General features: G+C 33.9%; 1 protein-coding gene across 4 annotated transcripts in view; it reads right to left on the bottom strand.

Moving 5' to 3' along the window:
- Positions 1–17,137, bottom strand: part of NOVA1 (NOVA alternative splicing regulator 1) — a 193,314-nt gene that overhangs the window by 16,207 nt on the left and 159,970 nt on the right. For all 4 annotated transcript variants that reach the window (XM_035552167.2, XM_035552164.2, XM_035552166.2 and 1 more), the window contains exon 4: positions 10,640–10,711. In XM_035552167.2, coding sequence (XP_035408060.1) covers positions 10,640–10,711 — 72 coding nt within the window. The remainder of the gene's footprint in view (positions 1–10,639; positions 10,712–17,137) is intronic.

Raw genomic sequence — 17,137 nt, 5'->3', positions numbered from 1 at the left:
TTGGAGTTAATATACTGGAAATTTGGATTTACAACTTAATCTTTTTAAATATACACTGAAAAAGTGCTAGCATCTAACTCTTGCCCTGACCTCAACTACTATGCAAAGTATATACATATTCTTCAGCTCCCATGGATTACAATTTTTTTTATTATTAAAAAAAAAAAAACATGGAAAAAAATAAAAATGAAATCTGATAAAAGTGAGGAAATGAATATATTTACTAAACAGTTTTGACTTCATAGTACCTTATAAATGATTTATCATCTCAAAGTTTATATAATAATGCACACAATCTGAACTATTGTTTTTATTAATATTACTATGGAACATTCATTACTTTTGAAATGACAAAATGTTCTTGGTGATGTTAAAAAGCACCCATTTTGTTGAGATATCCCATGGTCCAACAGACAGGTTTATATTCTTTTCTTTCATTTTTATTATTTTTCTTACCATCAATATAAAATTCAGACAGCTCAAAAAGAAAGCTTTTCTGTGCTAATATAAATACTAGGACAATTATAGTATAATAAAAGTTTAAACATTTCATGGCTTGTGAATTACAAAATTCTTGCCATTACTATACTATATCAAAGTAATTCCATTTTAGTTTGAATAGCAAACGTGGAATAGTACATACCCTATGGAATATAACAACTTTTATGAAATATCTGCTGTAATAATAATATTTGTAATTTAATAGAAATTTTGTAGTACATATTTGCTAACTAGCGTCTTTAATAAAAATAAACCTAACAGAAAGATATCTTTACATTAAAAATATTTTTATAATAAAATATCTCAAATTATTGGCATCAGTAATTTCTAAATTAAATTATTAAATTCAGATTTCAAAACAACTTCAACACATTGAGGTTGTAATCTTTCCTCAATTATTGTCGCTCATGTTGCTATTAATATAAGGAAGGCATAACTTGTATTTAGAAATGGCATGCAGTAAAGACAGCCCCTAGTATATACACTCACATTGCATAAAGCAAAGCAGTCTTCACTGTACGTGTTCATGTGAAGTGTAACATGACTTACCTAATTACTTGTGAAATAATTAAAGGAGGGGATGAGCCTCTTAAAGGCTCAAATATAAGTGAACTATAACCTGTGAACTTTCTTTAACAAAGAGCTACTTATATCATTTCCTTCTGTTTCTAAAACAGAACGTGATAATATTGGTTTTGGACAACGTTTAGAGTTATTTTATTAAACATTTCAAATATAATAGATCAATATATAGCCTTCAAAGATCTGCTTATCTTTTGACTTGATTTCTTGTTTCTGCATCACTAAATTATACGAGCACTTATTTGCATATGATCTTCAAGAAATTATATTTTGCTTCAGTACTCATTATTAAAGAATGTCATTAATCACTGTTCAATCTATTCCACAAATCAATCTCATTTCATGAACCAGTAACACAGTAAAGAGCTTAAATGGACAGAGTTTCTGTATCTCATGCGTAGCGTGCAGCTGTTGTTTAATATCAGTTACTAATAAGAAAATATCTTAAAATATTTTATTTTTACTGCATTTATGTTTTGGTGAAGTGAACAACAAAAATAACCATGAAGAACTGAGAAGCATGGAGATCGCATATTACATTACTAGAAACATGAACCAAGAATTTACACTGCAGTTGAAATTGCCAATGTGGAGACTTTAAAGAAATAGTAATTTTTATTTTATTAACCCTATTCAAATCCTAGGTTCCAAGTTAAACTGAATGAATTGTCATGCAGTTGTTTACTACTGCTGAATAACATGAGAAAAAGAGAGACCCCAGATAGACGCTCATCTGTAATGCTGCATTTGCTAAGATAACATTTGAGAAGCAGGGGAAAGCAGAAGGCCACACAGCCAGTACTAACTCTATCCCCAAATACTCTTCAAGTCTACAAAATACTAAGACTGAAATTTACATCACTGGGAGATAAGAGAACAGTGAACTCAGACGCTGGGCATTTCTAAGGATATTTATTAGAGTCTGTGGTCATGATCTTCCCACTGCTCCACTATTTGCAAGCTATGCCTCAAAATAACTTATTACTAATAGGAAGTCTAATCTACTTGCAGGGAGAAAAAAAAAAGTTATGTGTGAAAATAACTACAGGCACAAAACCAAGAGAAAATACTAATTCTGCATAAGATGAAGTTGCATAATGTTTTGACTGCAGGTTAAAGCATAGTACCAGGTATTGACTACCTGAAGTCGGGGATGCTATGCTACAGGCAAAGACCTCAACAGATGCACCTTATCTCCAGAAGATGAAAAATTTTCCATTTCTTATTTCCTATAGTGCAATATATCAACAAAATTCTTTTTGTAACTTGTATATAAAGAAATTATTAATTTCTTTTTTGTTTGTTTATACCAGGCAGGCATCTATTTTCATGGGTGGGTTTGTCTCACATCTATCTATGACTTCCCACCACCTGATGAATTCTCAAAGCAAGCAAAAGGCAGATGATGTCTGCAAGAAAGTAGTGTATTGCTGCACTATTCCTACAAACAAGTTGGGAAAATAATGTTGTTTTAGATGGCACAAAGAAAAAAATAATTATCATATGGCCAATGCAGGATCATCTTTTCATATAGAAACTTCAAAATGGGGCTAGGCTGACCGTGCCTCACTCTACTTATCTCTGACATGTCAGAAAAATGTGGTATCGCCTTTTCTACTCCATACTCTGCTGCACAGGATCTGTCCCAGTTTGACAAGAAGCTCTGTAAACCCAATGTCTCTTTCTACATTCTCATGCAACTCTTGATTGTATAAATTCTGAACTCCCTAAGAGCTGCTAAATACAATTCTGATCAGTTGAAAACTTATGCATATGATCGTCATGTGACTGACACAGCACGCAGCAGAAAAACATAATAAAGTCATCCAGATTTGCATTCTGGAAATTGCTCTGAACTTCAGATTTGTTCAAACAATATAGAGCACACCAAGTGACTCTGTGTTGTGTATCTTAGAATATGGTTGGTTGTTTTTTTTTTTTCCTCCCAGTACTAGGTCTGATAAATAGCATGTCTAGTATGAGTTTGAAGGACTAGAAGTCAAATTTAATCTTTGACAAAGTTTGACAGTGCCAACTTTAGGTTACATGGGACAGAGCTTAAAACACAGACCCCACCTGGATTAGTGCATTCAGCTCCAGGGCTCCCATCATAAGAAGGGCACGGACCTGTTGGAGCAAGTTCAGAGGAGGGCTGCAAAGATGATCAATGTGCTGGAGGACCCTCCTATGAAGACAGGCTTAGGGAGTTGGGGTTGTTCAGCCTGGAGAAGAGAAGGCTTTGGAGAGGCCTTATAGCTGCCTTCCAGTACCTAAAGTGGGCCTACAGAAAAACTGGAGAGAGACTCTCATCAGGGAGCGTAACGATAAGAAAAGGAGTAATGGCTTTAAACTAAAAGAAGGGAGGTTTAGATTAGATATAAGGAAGAAATTCTTTACTCAGAGGAATAAGGTGGTGGTGAGGCACTGGAACAGGTTGGCCAGACAAGCTGTGGATTCCCCATCCCTGCAAGTGTTCAAGTCCAGGCTGGATGGGACTTTGGGCAACCTGCTCTAGCAGAAGGTGTCCCTGCCCATGGTACAATGGTTGGAACTAGATGATCTTTAAGGTCCCTTCCAATCCAATCCATCCTATGATTCATTGAAAGAAACGATAATGTTGGCCATTACCCTGAGAAAGTGAATCTCTGAAGAGAGGATGACGTGAAGCTAATTGATTCTAATTCTTTTCAAGCATAAAATAAAAACAAAATATGTAAACGTGAAATCGTGTTTCTACTTACAAGACTGCATGTGGCAGATCATTCAAGACATTCAGTGAAAAATATGCCAGCAGTGTTCAGAGACTCTGCCATGAGAAAGCTACATCTTTCCCTATGCCTCATGAATGCTCCCAACATTTCCCCTACATTCAGAAAGGAACAATGAACAGTGAAGCCTAAACTTGCTGTGTGGTCTGAGAGAGGATGGGGAAAGGAAACAAGTAAATACTTGTCCAAAGGGGAAAAACATTAAATAGGTGACGAGAAAAAAAAAAAAAAAAAGAAAAAAAACAAGATTTGAATATATGATTTTTTTTAAACAATATTTGTAGTTTCTAAAGAAAGTTTTAATCCATAACTTTTAAGTAGACAGTGCAAGCAAAAAGCTCTGATCTCAGAAACTGCAAGAATAATGTGGAAAAAACGGTCAAAGAACAAGAGAAATATATATATTTAAAAAAATGCATTAACCTGAGAACCAGAAAAAGTATTTACAGTTATTCTACGGAGCATAGGTTAATTCTACTTAGCATTTAGCCATGAAATGAAGAATTTCCACTGAACAGCAGAAGCAGGAAAGGTTTACCTTTGAAGCACCGGAACCTCAACTGGACCCCTATCACTTGAACAAGGGAATAGTTCTCCCTAGCCCTTTCTAGGTAAGTTATCTCAAACATTACTCATTATTTGCTGCCTATAGTGTGCCATAGGCAACATGTAATTGGAAAATAAATTCTCATCCTATTAAAAAAATAATTTTATAGAGATATGAATTTTCAATCCATAAAAATATATGTAAATCGAAAATGTTAAGGGCTTTTTCACACTGCAGAAAGAGATGTCTTTGTAACTACTGTAGATACATCCATTTAACCTTGTCACAATGCACAATGTTCAATGGAGAGTCAAAGTTATTACTGCATTATTACAATACCGATGGCAAGACCTGTATAGAAAAGAACACAAAATGTTGAGTAACTAGTAAAACTGAAGTTGAAAATCCTTGCTGAAATCTATCCAGAGAAATGTGCTATTTTGAGAAATTATGTGAAGCATTTTTCTGTTGGCAAAAAGGTATACCACAAGTTTGGGGTTGGGGGCCTTCCAGAAAAAGTCAGTAAAACATGCAAATTACAGAGCCCATTTATTGTCTCTTCCCTTAAGCATCGTGATGCATTCCTTACAAATACCACCACACCAAATCTGATTTCCTTCTCATACATCTACTTGTAAACAAAAAATGGTTTGATACTATAACTAGAAAAAAAATACTATGTTTACGGTTTTCATGTATTTGTAATTTTAGAACCCAGTGTACTAAATTCTTTAGCGATGGGCCCATACCAAACATTTTCTATTAGATGAAGTCTCTTCCAAATAGTATATTACTTTTGTGAGTGGAACCCAGATCTCATTTTCCATATGTAAATATAATGATTGTACTTATCAGAGACCAATCTGACAGGTTGAAAAAAGGTCAAGTTGTTATCTGTAGTTTCTCATTGAGAACTACCACTGCATAAATTCTGAACAATTGAATTACAGTAATAACAGCTCTGTACTTCTACAGCACATTTTATCAGGATGTTAAACAACTACACATTGGTTTTGCTTCATAATATATGGTACTGAGGTTTGAAAAACTCAAACGATACATCTGCCATCAGCTAATCTGTGACAGACCTAAAAAAAAAATAGATTTTCTCAATACCACTATAAGAAATGACATCAAGATTAGGGAATTAAAATTAGGTGAATATTCAAATTAAAATATCAGAGACAGTGTATCTTAAATAACCCTCACATCAAATTATCATAGGTAAATAGAGATAGTATCTTGATAGCCTTTGAGGGCTTATCTAGTATCCTGGAATCATCCTTAAAATTATTTATTTGTGCGTCAAGATTTGTATACTGTCAAAAACTTTATTGTTTGAAGTTTGGTATTGTACAAATTTTCCAATTTCGTGTCCTAAAGCTAACAGAAAACTAAACCAATGCTTTCTTTCCTAGTTCTTCTTCCACCTCCTACAACAAATAAGATATTAAGTGAGGTAAGTTCATGAGCTCTAAAAACCATGAGTGTGCTTTACCTGCTATATACAGGCAGTACCAAGAAAATTGGCTTGGTCCCATCACATAAGCAGGCTAGAAAATATTATTTACTACAGATACTGCAGCAAGCAGATGACATAGATAAGCTCAAAAAACTTGTAAATCTTGAGGACTGAATGGGCAGTCCCAACAACAATTAGCACTCCAAAAAATTGTATTACAGCATACAAAATGATAAAATAGCTTCAGGTGTAACAACAAAGCAGGAAAATATAGGGTATATTTGTTAAAATGTAAATGGCAAAGGACAAATAGTGCTTTAAAAAAAGTAAATATAAAGTTTATGTAGTAAGTTAATGACAAAGTCTGTGATAAGCTCAGTAATGAGCTTAAACCTATCTAAATTATAAGGGAGGAGAAGAGGACCCCTACCAAGAGTGATGACTCTTCCTTACTCACTTTTTCAGCAGGAATGTGTGTTTTGGATTTTTTTATTCTTTTAAGGCCAGTATTTAAGATCAGGAGCAGTATCAGTCTCATGGAAAAAGGGTGCATTGGAGAAGAAAACATGCACAGGATTGCAAGTGCATTTACAGATGTACATCGAATGGATGAAGGAGAAATACAAAGTAAAGCCTTATATCACTTTTTTTCCCTCTAAAATAAGTCATAACAGTACAAGATGTAGATAAGAAGGAAGAACAAACTTGTAAACAAAGGAAAATGATATGCAAACAGTTAATTATAGAAATGCTTGTCTATGTATGCTCACTTATCTGTTAAAATAAGTATTAACACTTGTACATTTCCAAAGAAGCACAGAGGAAAAACAAGCATGTTCTATATGATGCTTATCATTACTTTCGAAAAGAAATTGCCACCTGAAGTGTACTGTGGAAAAGTACAATTGATTTCCTCCTTCTGGCAAATAAATGCAAAGAACAGATTTACCACTGTAGTTATATGTCAGTGTTCTGTTATAAACAAAGCTGACAAAGTTCATGAGAGGGCAACAATAAAGCTCTCAGTCTAAAAGTATCATAGAATCATAGAATATCCCGAGTTGGAAGGGACCCATAAGGATCATCAAGTACAACCCCTGGCACCGCACAGGTCTACCCAAAAGTTTAGACCATGTGACTAAGCGCACAGTCCAATCACTTCTTAAATTCCGACAGGCTTGGTGCAGTGACTGCTTCACAGGGGAGCCTGTTCCAGAGTGTGACCACCCTCTTGGTGAAGAACCTCTTCCTGATGCCCAGCCTAAAGTTCCCCTGCCTCAGCTTAACACCGCTCCTACGGGTCCTATCACTGGTGATTATGGAGAATAGGTCCCCTGCCCCTCCACTCCCCCTCGTGAGGAAGTTGTAGACTGCGATGAGGTCCTCCCTCAGCCTCCTCTTCTCCAGGCTGAATAGGCCCAGTGACCTCAGCCACTAGTACAGGAAGATTAAGTTGTACAGGAAGTACAGGAAGATTAAGTTGTTCTTTTCAGTGATAGGCACATAGGAATAAAATAAAGTTATTTGAAATGCATTCCAAGTGTCCTTATTTTTTTTTTTTTCCCATCTTTGGTTCTTCCTTCCTTACTGAAAATTTCCAGTGTATGAATTTGTATTGTGGGCAAAAGTGTAAGGAAGTTGTACTGCAAAATAAATAAGACATTTCCAACAATAATACTGACTGATGTATATTTTCCTGGAACAAAGAAATAACAAAAAAGCACTCCCCGTGTGTAGGTTTTTCTTGCATTCGTGGGAATTCAATATAGCGCAACTTGACAGTTCTGTAGGGACTGTTTCATTCCACTATAAAAAATATGTTAGAGACTACTATCTACTTCTTGAGAATGATTAAAACGAACAGTTTCATGACCACTGGATATTTCAAAAAACAATTCAACCAAAGTTGAAATTGCCTGAAAAGGGAGTTATGATCTCATCTGGATGGAGGCAAAGCAAGTCATTAAAAGGAAGACATAATACAAGCCAGACTTCCTGCCTAGCTTCCTCTGACTTCTGTTGGCAGAACTATTTTCCTGTTGTGGTAAAATCTGTGCCTAGAAATTGTTCTGTCCACTATGCTAGTAGCCCGGTCAGGAGAACACAATTAACTGACATGCTAGTACAGTGGGAAAGATCGTATCATCACGTAAGCTCACCTACATGCATCCTCAACAGATCTGTAATTGCAGTGACTCATAGGAAATCTTCCAACTCTGTTTAAAAATCTCACTCCAACAGCAAACAATTTCTCCCAGCATTAAACATTGCTTAAATGTTGCTTAATCACCCTGCTAATATTTAATATAAAATCTGGTCTTGTCATGATTGAAATACTATACAAAAATGAAATGATCTTAAGTCTGATATGCTACTATATGCTACAAAGCAGGGTGCATTGTGAATGTATCTTCCACCTTAACACTAAATTTCCTGACTTCCATCCAGTCAGGAAAGCTTCATTTTATCTTTGTAAAACATTTTGTGAACAGTTATTTTCTATTAAGAATCCTACCTAGCCATATATCGAAACACATTTGTTTCGTTCTCTAATACTCTCTCAAGTAATAATTTTTTACTTGCATGAGTACTGACAAGTTTGAGATTACCATGTTGGAACCCATTTTCGTGTGACAGCTGCAGTGCAGATACTTGTCGATATACTGGTGCTGAATACTAAACACTACTACAGATGAGAAACAATTGCCAGCTACGTCACTTATCACTAGAATGAACTGAAAATCCTTCATTGCCTTATCATGTGCTTCGTGCTTCCTGCTGAAATGGTTAGAAAACACTGAGAAATGCTAGAAGGGATAAAATAATTGCAAACCAGTAAGGATTTCAAGGGTTAATGCCAAATACAGTTCCAAAAGTCACTTATGGAACTTATTACTCTTCTTCATTTATAAAATTTTTATGGTGCTCAAGAGGTCTTGATTATTTGTATAAAAACAGAACTGAATACAGTTTAAGAATAAAATGCATGAATGTGGGATACAGGTAGGACAAAGCATACACACTTTTCCCTTTGGATATTCAGTTATATTGCTTGAAATAAATCTCTTAAAACAACTTTCTATAAAAATTAAAGTTTTCAGTTAATAAAAAATACATTTAAGGTTAATAAGCTACATTGTATTTTTGATCATTTGAAATTCATAGAACAGATGCAAAGTAGACACTTCTCTGATGCTAATTAAACAGCATGCCCGATAAGTATTTCCTGTTAAATAAAAGCACCTCTTCCTTTTCCTCTCACTAATGATCATCAGGATTATAGTTATATTAAAAAAAAGTGGAAAAAGAAAAAAGAACACTTTTTTAAAAGAGCTATGTGTTCAGTATTTTCAAACCTTCTAATTAAAATACACAAAACACTAAAATTAAGAGGGAGAGGAAAAAGGCTTAAGAGAGCGTTCATAAAATATCTCTAGCTGTTGGCAAAGAGGTGATTTTGTCATTTAATGATGATGAAATCAAACAACTGTTGCTGAAATGGAAGCAGGTTGATGAAGAAGGCTTTCAAATTGAAGTGAGGGATATCAAAACAGTTTTCTTCTAGTTCTTTTATCTGTACAATTTCTCTCTAAATTTCATTACTTTCAGTATTAGATGTCCATTTCAACAGCTGGTCAAGTGTTGATCAAAAATGCGATATATTGCTTTAATATGCTTGTGTCCCGTTGTACATTAAATTGTTTGTTCATACAGACAACAAGTTCTAAGCAGTTCACAAAATATCGGAGGACCAGTAATTAATATTGATGTGAACTTTACGAGGAAATTAGCTTAATTTGAAGAAAACTTTTCTGGTACTTGATCTGATTTGTGCAAGGTCTGATACAAGCACTCAGTTAACTTAAAACAGAATGTGTGTTAAAAACTGTTAGCACATACTGAATATTTACATTATTTGAACACAAAGTACATTAAGTTTAACAGCACATTAAAAAAATGGAATATGGTATCTCTTAAGCAAGAATCAGTTCTAAAAAGCACAGTATAAAACAACTTTAACAGTTTTCATAAAACAAAAAAAAGATACACAGCATGACAATTTGTGGACATAATGAACTGGATTTTTTTTTCAGTTAAAAGAGAAACAAATTAGTGTAACTAAAATAGTGCTAAAAGCACAGTTTATGCTTTTAAAAACTATATGTTAATTAAAACTAGTTCTGTTTGAAATGCCTTAAAGTGACTTAATTTTACTTCATTCTCCACCAAAAAAATTTCATTTAAGATTTATTACATATACTATTTAAACAATGCCCCTATGTTACTGTCCACAAACACATTTGAAAATTCCTGAGATAAACAAGTAAATAAAAAGTCTGTTTGCCATTGCCAGTCTGTTTGCCAGTATTGCCATACTAATTAAGTATGGTTTTAGTGGTAATTCCATTGTAATTTATAAACGATCCAGGAAGTAAATACGTGTGTGCATATATACATAAATATACATATACCAAGACTTACTCTATCCACAGACATACCAGTATGTATCCTTACTATTTATTAATCAAATTTAAAAAACAAACAAACAAACTATTCTACAAGATATTTTGCTTTCATCTGAGATATTAAGGACAACAAAACAAATTAAAGAAGAAAAAAGATTCAATTTACCAAATTCTAATAAGAGTTAGATATCTATGGTTATGGGTGTACATATGTGAATGAACGAATAAATCCTTAACCCACCATATCTTTTTCTCCAGTTTGCAAGCTGTCACCCGTGAAAAGTATGGTGTAGATGGTAGGATGATACTGTACCTGATTGGCTCTGGAGGTGGTCATGGGATCAGATGGAGAGGACTTGGTGGTAGTTGGGGAAGATGGCAATGTCTGGGAACAAAGCAGTTCAGGAGCAAATCAACCTTTACAAGCCTTAGACTGAACAGTTAAAAATAAATAAACCAACAAAAGTAACATAACTACAAAATTAAAATAAATAAAAAATGCCTAAGACAAAATCTTTCTCCTACTCATTGGAACTTAATGGAATTTAAAGTCAATTGGATAAATAATGCATGTAAATATGCATGCTTATGCATGTAAAAACAAATTCATGACTTGAAATCAAGATGGTGAACTCACATAAAAAATATGCTGACCACATGAGGAATATATTCTTTCCTCTCTCCTTCTATTGGGGAAAATGAAGACTATAGTAAACACAAATTCCAGCAAGTTCAATGAGCACGCTAGAAACAGTTATCAGTCTACAAGCAAACAGGGCCAATGTTTGAAAGAAACTAGCGAAATTTACTTTTGTACTTTATAATGCACCATTCTATAGCACGGACTATAGCCAGCAAACTGTGTTCCATACCTTAAAGCCATTATATGAACCTAAGGAGCTTTCAGCAATTTACTAACTGCTAAAATATTATTTTTTTTTTAATTGAGAGGCATGTGAAAAAATGTAAACATCAATCTCATGATGGATGAACATGCAACTAATACCTTCACAACAAATTGCTACAATATATTTATTATTAGTGTTAACGATCCGTTAATTGAGCAAAGGTTAATAATGTATCATCAGCCTGTGTTCAAAATAAACACAAAAAAGAATTAAGAGTCACATTTATTGATAATGTTTTCTAAATAATATACATACTTAACATTAAATCTTGAACACATCAAAAAAGCACTGCTCTGTTTAAAACTTTTATATATACATCTCTTTTTAAAGTATTAGAAGCTGACAAAATAATTCTTTTCTTTTTATAAACGTAGTGAAAATGTCAAATTCCCATTTCCCAAACATAACATACAATACTTATTCAAAGCATGTAGTTTTGACATTTTTGTAATATATTAATAATAAAAAGTATCCAAAATTACACTACTTTTACTTTAAGAAATAAAACGTAGAAATGCTATACAATGTGATGTTTCATATGAACAAATAATTACTAACCCAAACTGTTTAGAAAGAAAAGAAGCAAAATTTCACATTTTCAGCAGTTCTGTTACTTACAATCATTGACAGTCCCTCACAAAAAAGGTACACACAATTTTGCACTAAAACTCTTAATGCATATGAAAAGTTGGGACACTGTGAATGCATAAAGTTATGTGTATTAGCTTGTACATATGCACACACAAATATTTGATCTGCATGTTAAGCCATATGAAGAACCATATTTTCGTAGTTGGTACATAATCAAGCAGCCAAAACAGAAAAAAAAATCTGATGAAACAGATCCTTACTTTGTGTTGCCAGCTTGCAGCTCACAATATAAGACAATAAAAAATAAAAATAAAATAAATACAGCTTAGGTATCAAGTGAGACACTTTCAAGAGGCTTAAGTAAAAAATACTACCATGTAGGGCACTACAAACAAAATATGCAGCTTGGCAAAATGTTGGTCAGTAGATTGTATGTACTGGGAAAATCAAGACAATTGTAAAGGATTCTCCCATGTCTTCTTGTACAGAGCATGGGTCAATTTGCAAATTGTATTTGATATAATAATTATTTAATTATTATTAACCATCAGATTCAATGATAGTACAGCACTAGCAATATTCAATCATAGAAATATAATTCTGATTTTGATGGGTCATGCAGGATATCTTTTATCCAGATCTGAAACTGAAATGAACTGATTTTCATCGTTTAAGCTTAAACTAATGGGGGTGAGGATGGATAAGAGGAAAAAAATGTACTTTGACTAAAATATGTCAGACATCTGACGGTTTGTGTGATCACCACCTATTGCTGGTGATGCATACAGTATTGTATATTGTTGTGGTATACTATGCTAATTAAAGGAAAAAACGGGATGATCAAATGAACTTTCCTCACTGGTGCTACTAAATGTTATTACTGGAATTATGTGAAAATATGTAGAACATTTCAACACTGAATAATGACCTAATCACTGATAACACAAGTACTATAAGAAATTGGAAGCATCTCCATTTTCACTTAATATCAATCTTCCTAAAGCACAAAAAAGTATGGCTGCAATGAAAAAGGAGTGGCAATACTCATTTCAGGTGACTGTTGAACTATAACATCCATTAAGTAGAAGTTTTTCACTATTTTGTTTTAACAAAAGCTTGTCGAAAATATAATGGAAAAAAAAAAGATAAAAACATTGAAAAGTGAAACAGCTGTATTAACGAACAAGACTCAGGTATGGGCATACGCATTTTTTTTCCAAATATACATACCAGTGACAAAATACTGAAAATAGTAATACCAATTATTATCGTTATTTTCTATACTGGGGTATGTGATAAACTGTGTTCAATGCTTAATCTCTGTTTGCTGACTTTACTAATTATATATATATATATATTTATATTCTGAAATATACGCACATATATAAGGACTGATAGCATTTCATCCTTTTTTTCAAGCTTCTATATAATTTTGGAGACACATTAAATACCAGTAACCTATTTATTTCTTCAATATTAAAGTAACAAAATGTATTTTCTCAAAAACAAACACAGGCATTTGGATTTTGATTTGAATTTCCATTGGTTAATACATAATTTATTGATCCATCCTGAATTGCTTTGCAAGAACATTTAGGCAGATTACTTCTTTAAAAAAAAAAAAAAAAAAAAAAAGGCAGAGCTCAATAATCCTGATTTATTAAGCAATGTAGAATATATATTTTTTAATTTTGGCAACCATTTTTGCATTAGGCAAGGACTTGAATTTAGTAATTATTAGGCTTCTGGGAATGAGATGTATAAGGTGATTAGAAATCATAAGATGAATTCACATTACAGAGTTTCAATTTTTGAGACTGAAACATTTATACTGTAATTGAAGCTCTCCTGAAATTACATCTTGACTAGCTGTCAGGTTAGTCATAATTCCCACTATATACCACTTTTACAACTCATGTCTTTTTTTTCTTATTGTTTTTTTTTTGTTGTTGTTGTTGTTTTGTTTTAAACTTCATCATGAACCCAATGTGAAATTGGCCTTCTCTGTTTTCTCAAATATTATTTTCCTTCCTATAAGTTATGAGCAAATGAATGTAAGACAATAATTACTGCTATGATAGTGTTTTACGTTTGGTTGGGGTTTGTTCCCCCCCCCCATCTTTAGCCTCTAGAGTAGATATTTGAGAAAACAGATTTTAAGTAATAAAAAAGGAGGTTATTGTTCAAAATAAATTTGAGTCATATTTGAGTTACAGTATTTTTTTTTTTTTTTTTTAAGTCCAAGAATATACTTCCTTGTGTTGTTTACCAGTACAACTGTGAGAGACAGCTCTCAGGCTGCACAACATACTAAAGGGTGCAGAAAGATGGCCAAAGCATGACACTTGCATGCTTCTTATTTCAAGTGGCAGAATGAAGATACAGCTGTACCACAGCAGTGCAGAATACATACTCCATCCGCAAAGTGTTCCAACAGGTCTTCTGAGACCTCTTTCCTATGACTTTGTGAATTGCCTAACTAAGAGTAATGTATAAATGACAGAAGTTACATCCTTATATATATATACATGTAATAAACACACACAAAAAATACTTACAACCTAGATGATAAATATTATACTGAGACAATCAATTTAATTCTCAGCATCAAATAGTATATATAATACATAGAAGGGTAGAAAGTAAAGGGATAAAATGAAGTACCATTTAGAAACAGGGTTAGAGACATGAAAGCATATGAGGAAGAAACATTTAAATGTGAAAATGTAACTGCATTTACTGCTTACCACTTTCTAGTTTCCCACTACAGGGCTTCCAAACAAAGGAAATCTTAGTGATAACATTACCCGTATTATATTATTAATACTAAGCTAAGAGTTTTGGACTTGCATATTAATATTCATGTTTTTAAATGACAATTTAATTTGATGACAATGCTAATTTGCTTAAGCCTATATTTTAATACACTTTAAGAAAAGATGGTACCTTTTTTGAATACTATTAAATAGTTGAATACCTACTGCAGCTAAAATAAGAAACAGAGAGCTCTCCAAGTTCCAGTTATGTTGAACAACATAAGAGACTGACTTACTAACCTTCCTGTAGCACCAGATGTAAACCTTACTAAACAGACCATTTGCTTTGCTAAACGTACCAAATCTTATTTTTCATCTGCTATGAACTCTTTTAACCTACTACTCTGGCAAATGATTCTCATCTTAGCAATGACTGTATAAACACAGTCATCATAAAGAACAAATAAAATACATTCTGATTGATATTTCATGCTCTTTGCATTTGGTTTTGCTTTTGTGTAAAAGAATACCTAGGGCACAGGGCAAGGCAAAAAGAAAGTTAGCATATGCAAATGGAAGCTTGTTTATAGGTATTTATAGAGATAATTTATTTGTGTTTATAAACTCTTGGGGACTTGTCTTTTAAACAGGAAACGAGCTGTAGTATGTATGATGCAAAAGAAGGATTATCTTATGTTTTGCCTTGGTACTGTAAGGGGTAAGGAGCATAAAGCAAAACAGGTGCCATTTGGATCATCAGAGCAACTCTGGACGGAGTGAGTGATTTACGATGAAGATTACAATAAAATGGACAAAGAAAACCAGGGCCTTCTTTCCTCAAAACTTGTCACAATAACACAGAACTACTGCAAAATATGGTGGTGTTAGGTAGAAATACCAGAAAACTCAAGTAAGTAACCAGACATAGGTAACGAAATACATAAAAAGATATGGATCACAAAACCGTGAAGGAAAGAAAACATCACCTTTTGATTCTGGGCTACTTTGGGATTTGGAAAAATACCATCAAACTTCAACACCTTAGAAGGCCCAAGATAATTTCAGAATTTTCTTAAGAATTAGAACACTTCTGAAAATTTCTGCAATGCTGAATGCTACTGTTCATTCCCCCAATGCAATCCTTTATTCTCACTCCACTTTTGAAGTACATACAGTTAAGAGTTAATCATCAGCTACAAAGTGTTAATTGAATTTATAAAGCACATTTTTATATACATATGGAGATTATATTCAGCACTGGTGAAATGAAACAATAGGAAAATATGATCTGGCACCAGAAGTAAGTCAAGGGCACGTGAGGGAAAGAATAACAGTTTTATTTTTATGTAATGCTAACCTTTTACTGTGGGACCTGATTTAAGGTACTGTCTTTCTAGTATGGGATAGCAAAATTTATTCTTTTTTTTTTGTTGTTGTTGTTCTAATGACCTGTAAACGCAATATTATTATTCATTGCAGAATGGCAACCAGTGCCATTCTTCACTAGTATTCAAACCTGAGAAAATTTTATGAGAAATTGACTAGATGTGATCTACAAAACAGCTTATATTTATTATCTTCCTCAAATGAAAAAATGCAGAGATATTTTCTCTTATTCTGCAGGTTAGTAAGGCTGCTCTAAATTATAGATCTTTGCCTTAAGTGAGTGTTAAAGAAAAAAGAAAAATTCTCTAGGAGGGAGATGCATTTTAAGAATCCTCCTAAGGAGAACTAGAGACATTTTCCAAGTCTCTAGTCTGAAGAACTCATATCCCACATTTAAAATAAAAATCCTCTATTTAAGCCATCAGTTTCTGGTCTGTATTCTTAAAGTCAGATTCTGATTAAACACTTAAAAGTCAAACCTCTTATTTAAATCGGATGAGTGTTCCAATATAAGGTTGTGATTGATGACAGCCAACATAGCTTCACTAAAGGCAGATCATGCCTGACAAGTCTGGTGGCCTTCTACAACAGAGCTACAGCATTGGCGGTTGGAGGGGAGCAACTGACATCATCTACCTGGACTTGTGCAAAGCATTTTATACTGTTCCCACATGATATCCTTGTCTCTAAATTGGAGAGACCTGGATTGGACAGATGCACCACTCACTGGATAAGGAACTGGCTGGATGGTTGCACTCAAAGAGTTGCGGTCAATGGCTCAATGTCCAAGTGGAGATCGGTGATAAGTGGCATTTCTCAGGAATCATTATTAGGACTGGTGCTGTTTAACATCTTTGTCAGCAACATGGACAGTGGGATTGAGTGCACCCCAAGCAGGTTTGCTGATGACACCAAGCTGTGTGGTGCTGTCAACACACTGGATGTATGCCGTCCAGAGGGATCTTCACAGGCTTGAGAGATGGGCCTGTGCAAACATCATGAAGTTCAACATGGCCAAGTGCAAGGTTCTGCGCCTGGGTCGGTGCAAACCCAAGCACAAATACAGGCAGGGCAGCGAATGGATTGAGAGCAGCCCCGAGGAGAAGGGCTTGGGGGGTGCTGGTAGATGAAGAAGCTCAATATGAGCCAGCAATGTGTACTTGCAGCCCA

Source organism: Cygnus atratus, chromosome 5 (assembly GCF_013377495.2).
Source record: "Cygnus atratus isolate AKBS03 ecotype Queensland, Australia chromosome 5, CAtr_DNAZoo_HiC_assembly, whole genome shotgun sequence".
Classification (NCBI taxonomy): Eukaryota; Metazoa; Chordata; class Aves; order Anseriformes; family Anatidae; genus Cygnus; species Cygnus atratus.
Note: the sequence above shows the minus strand (reverse complement) of the source record. Positions and strands in the feature narration are given on the sequence as shown.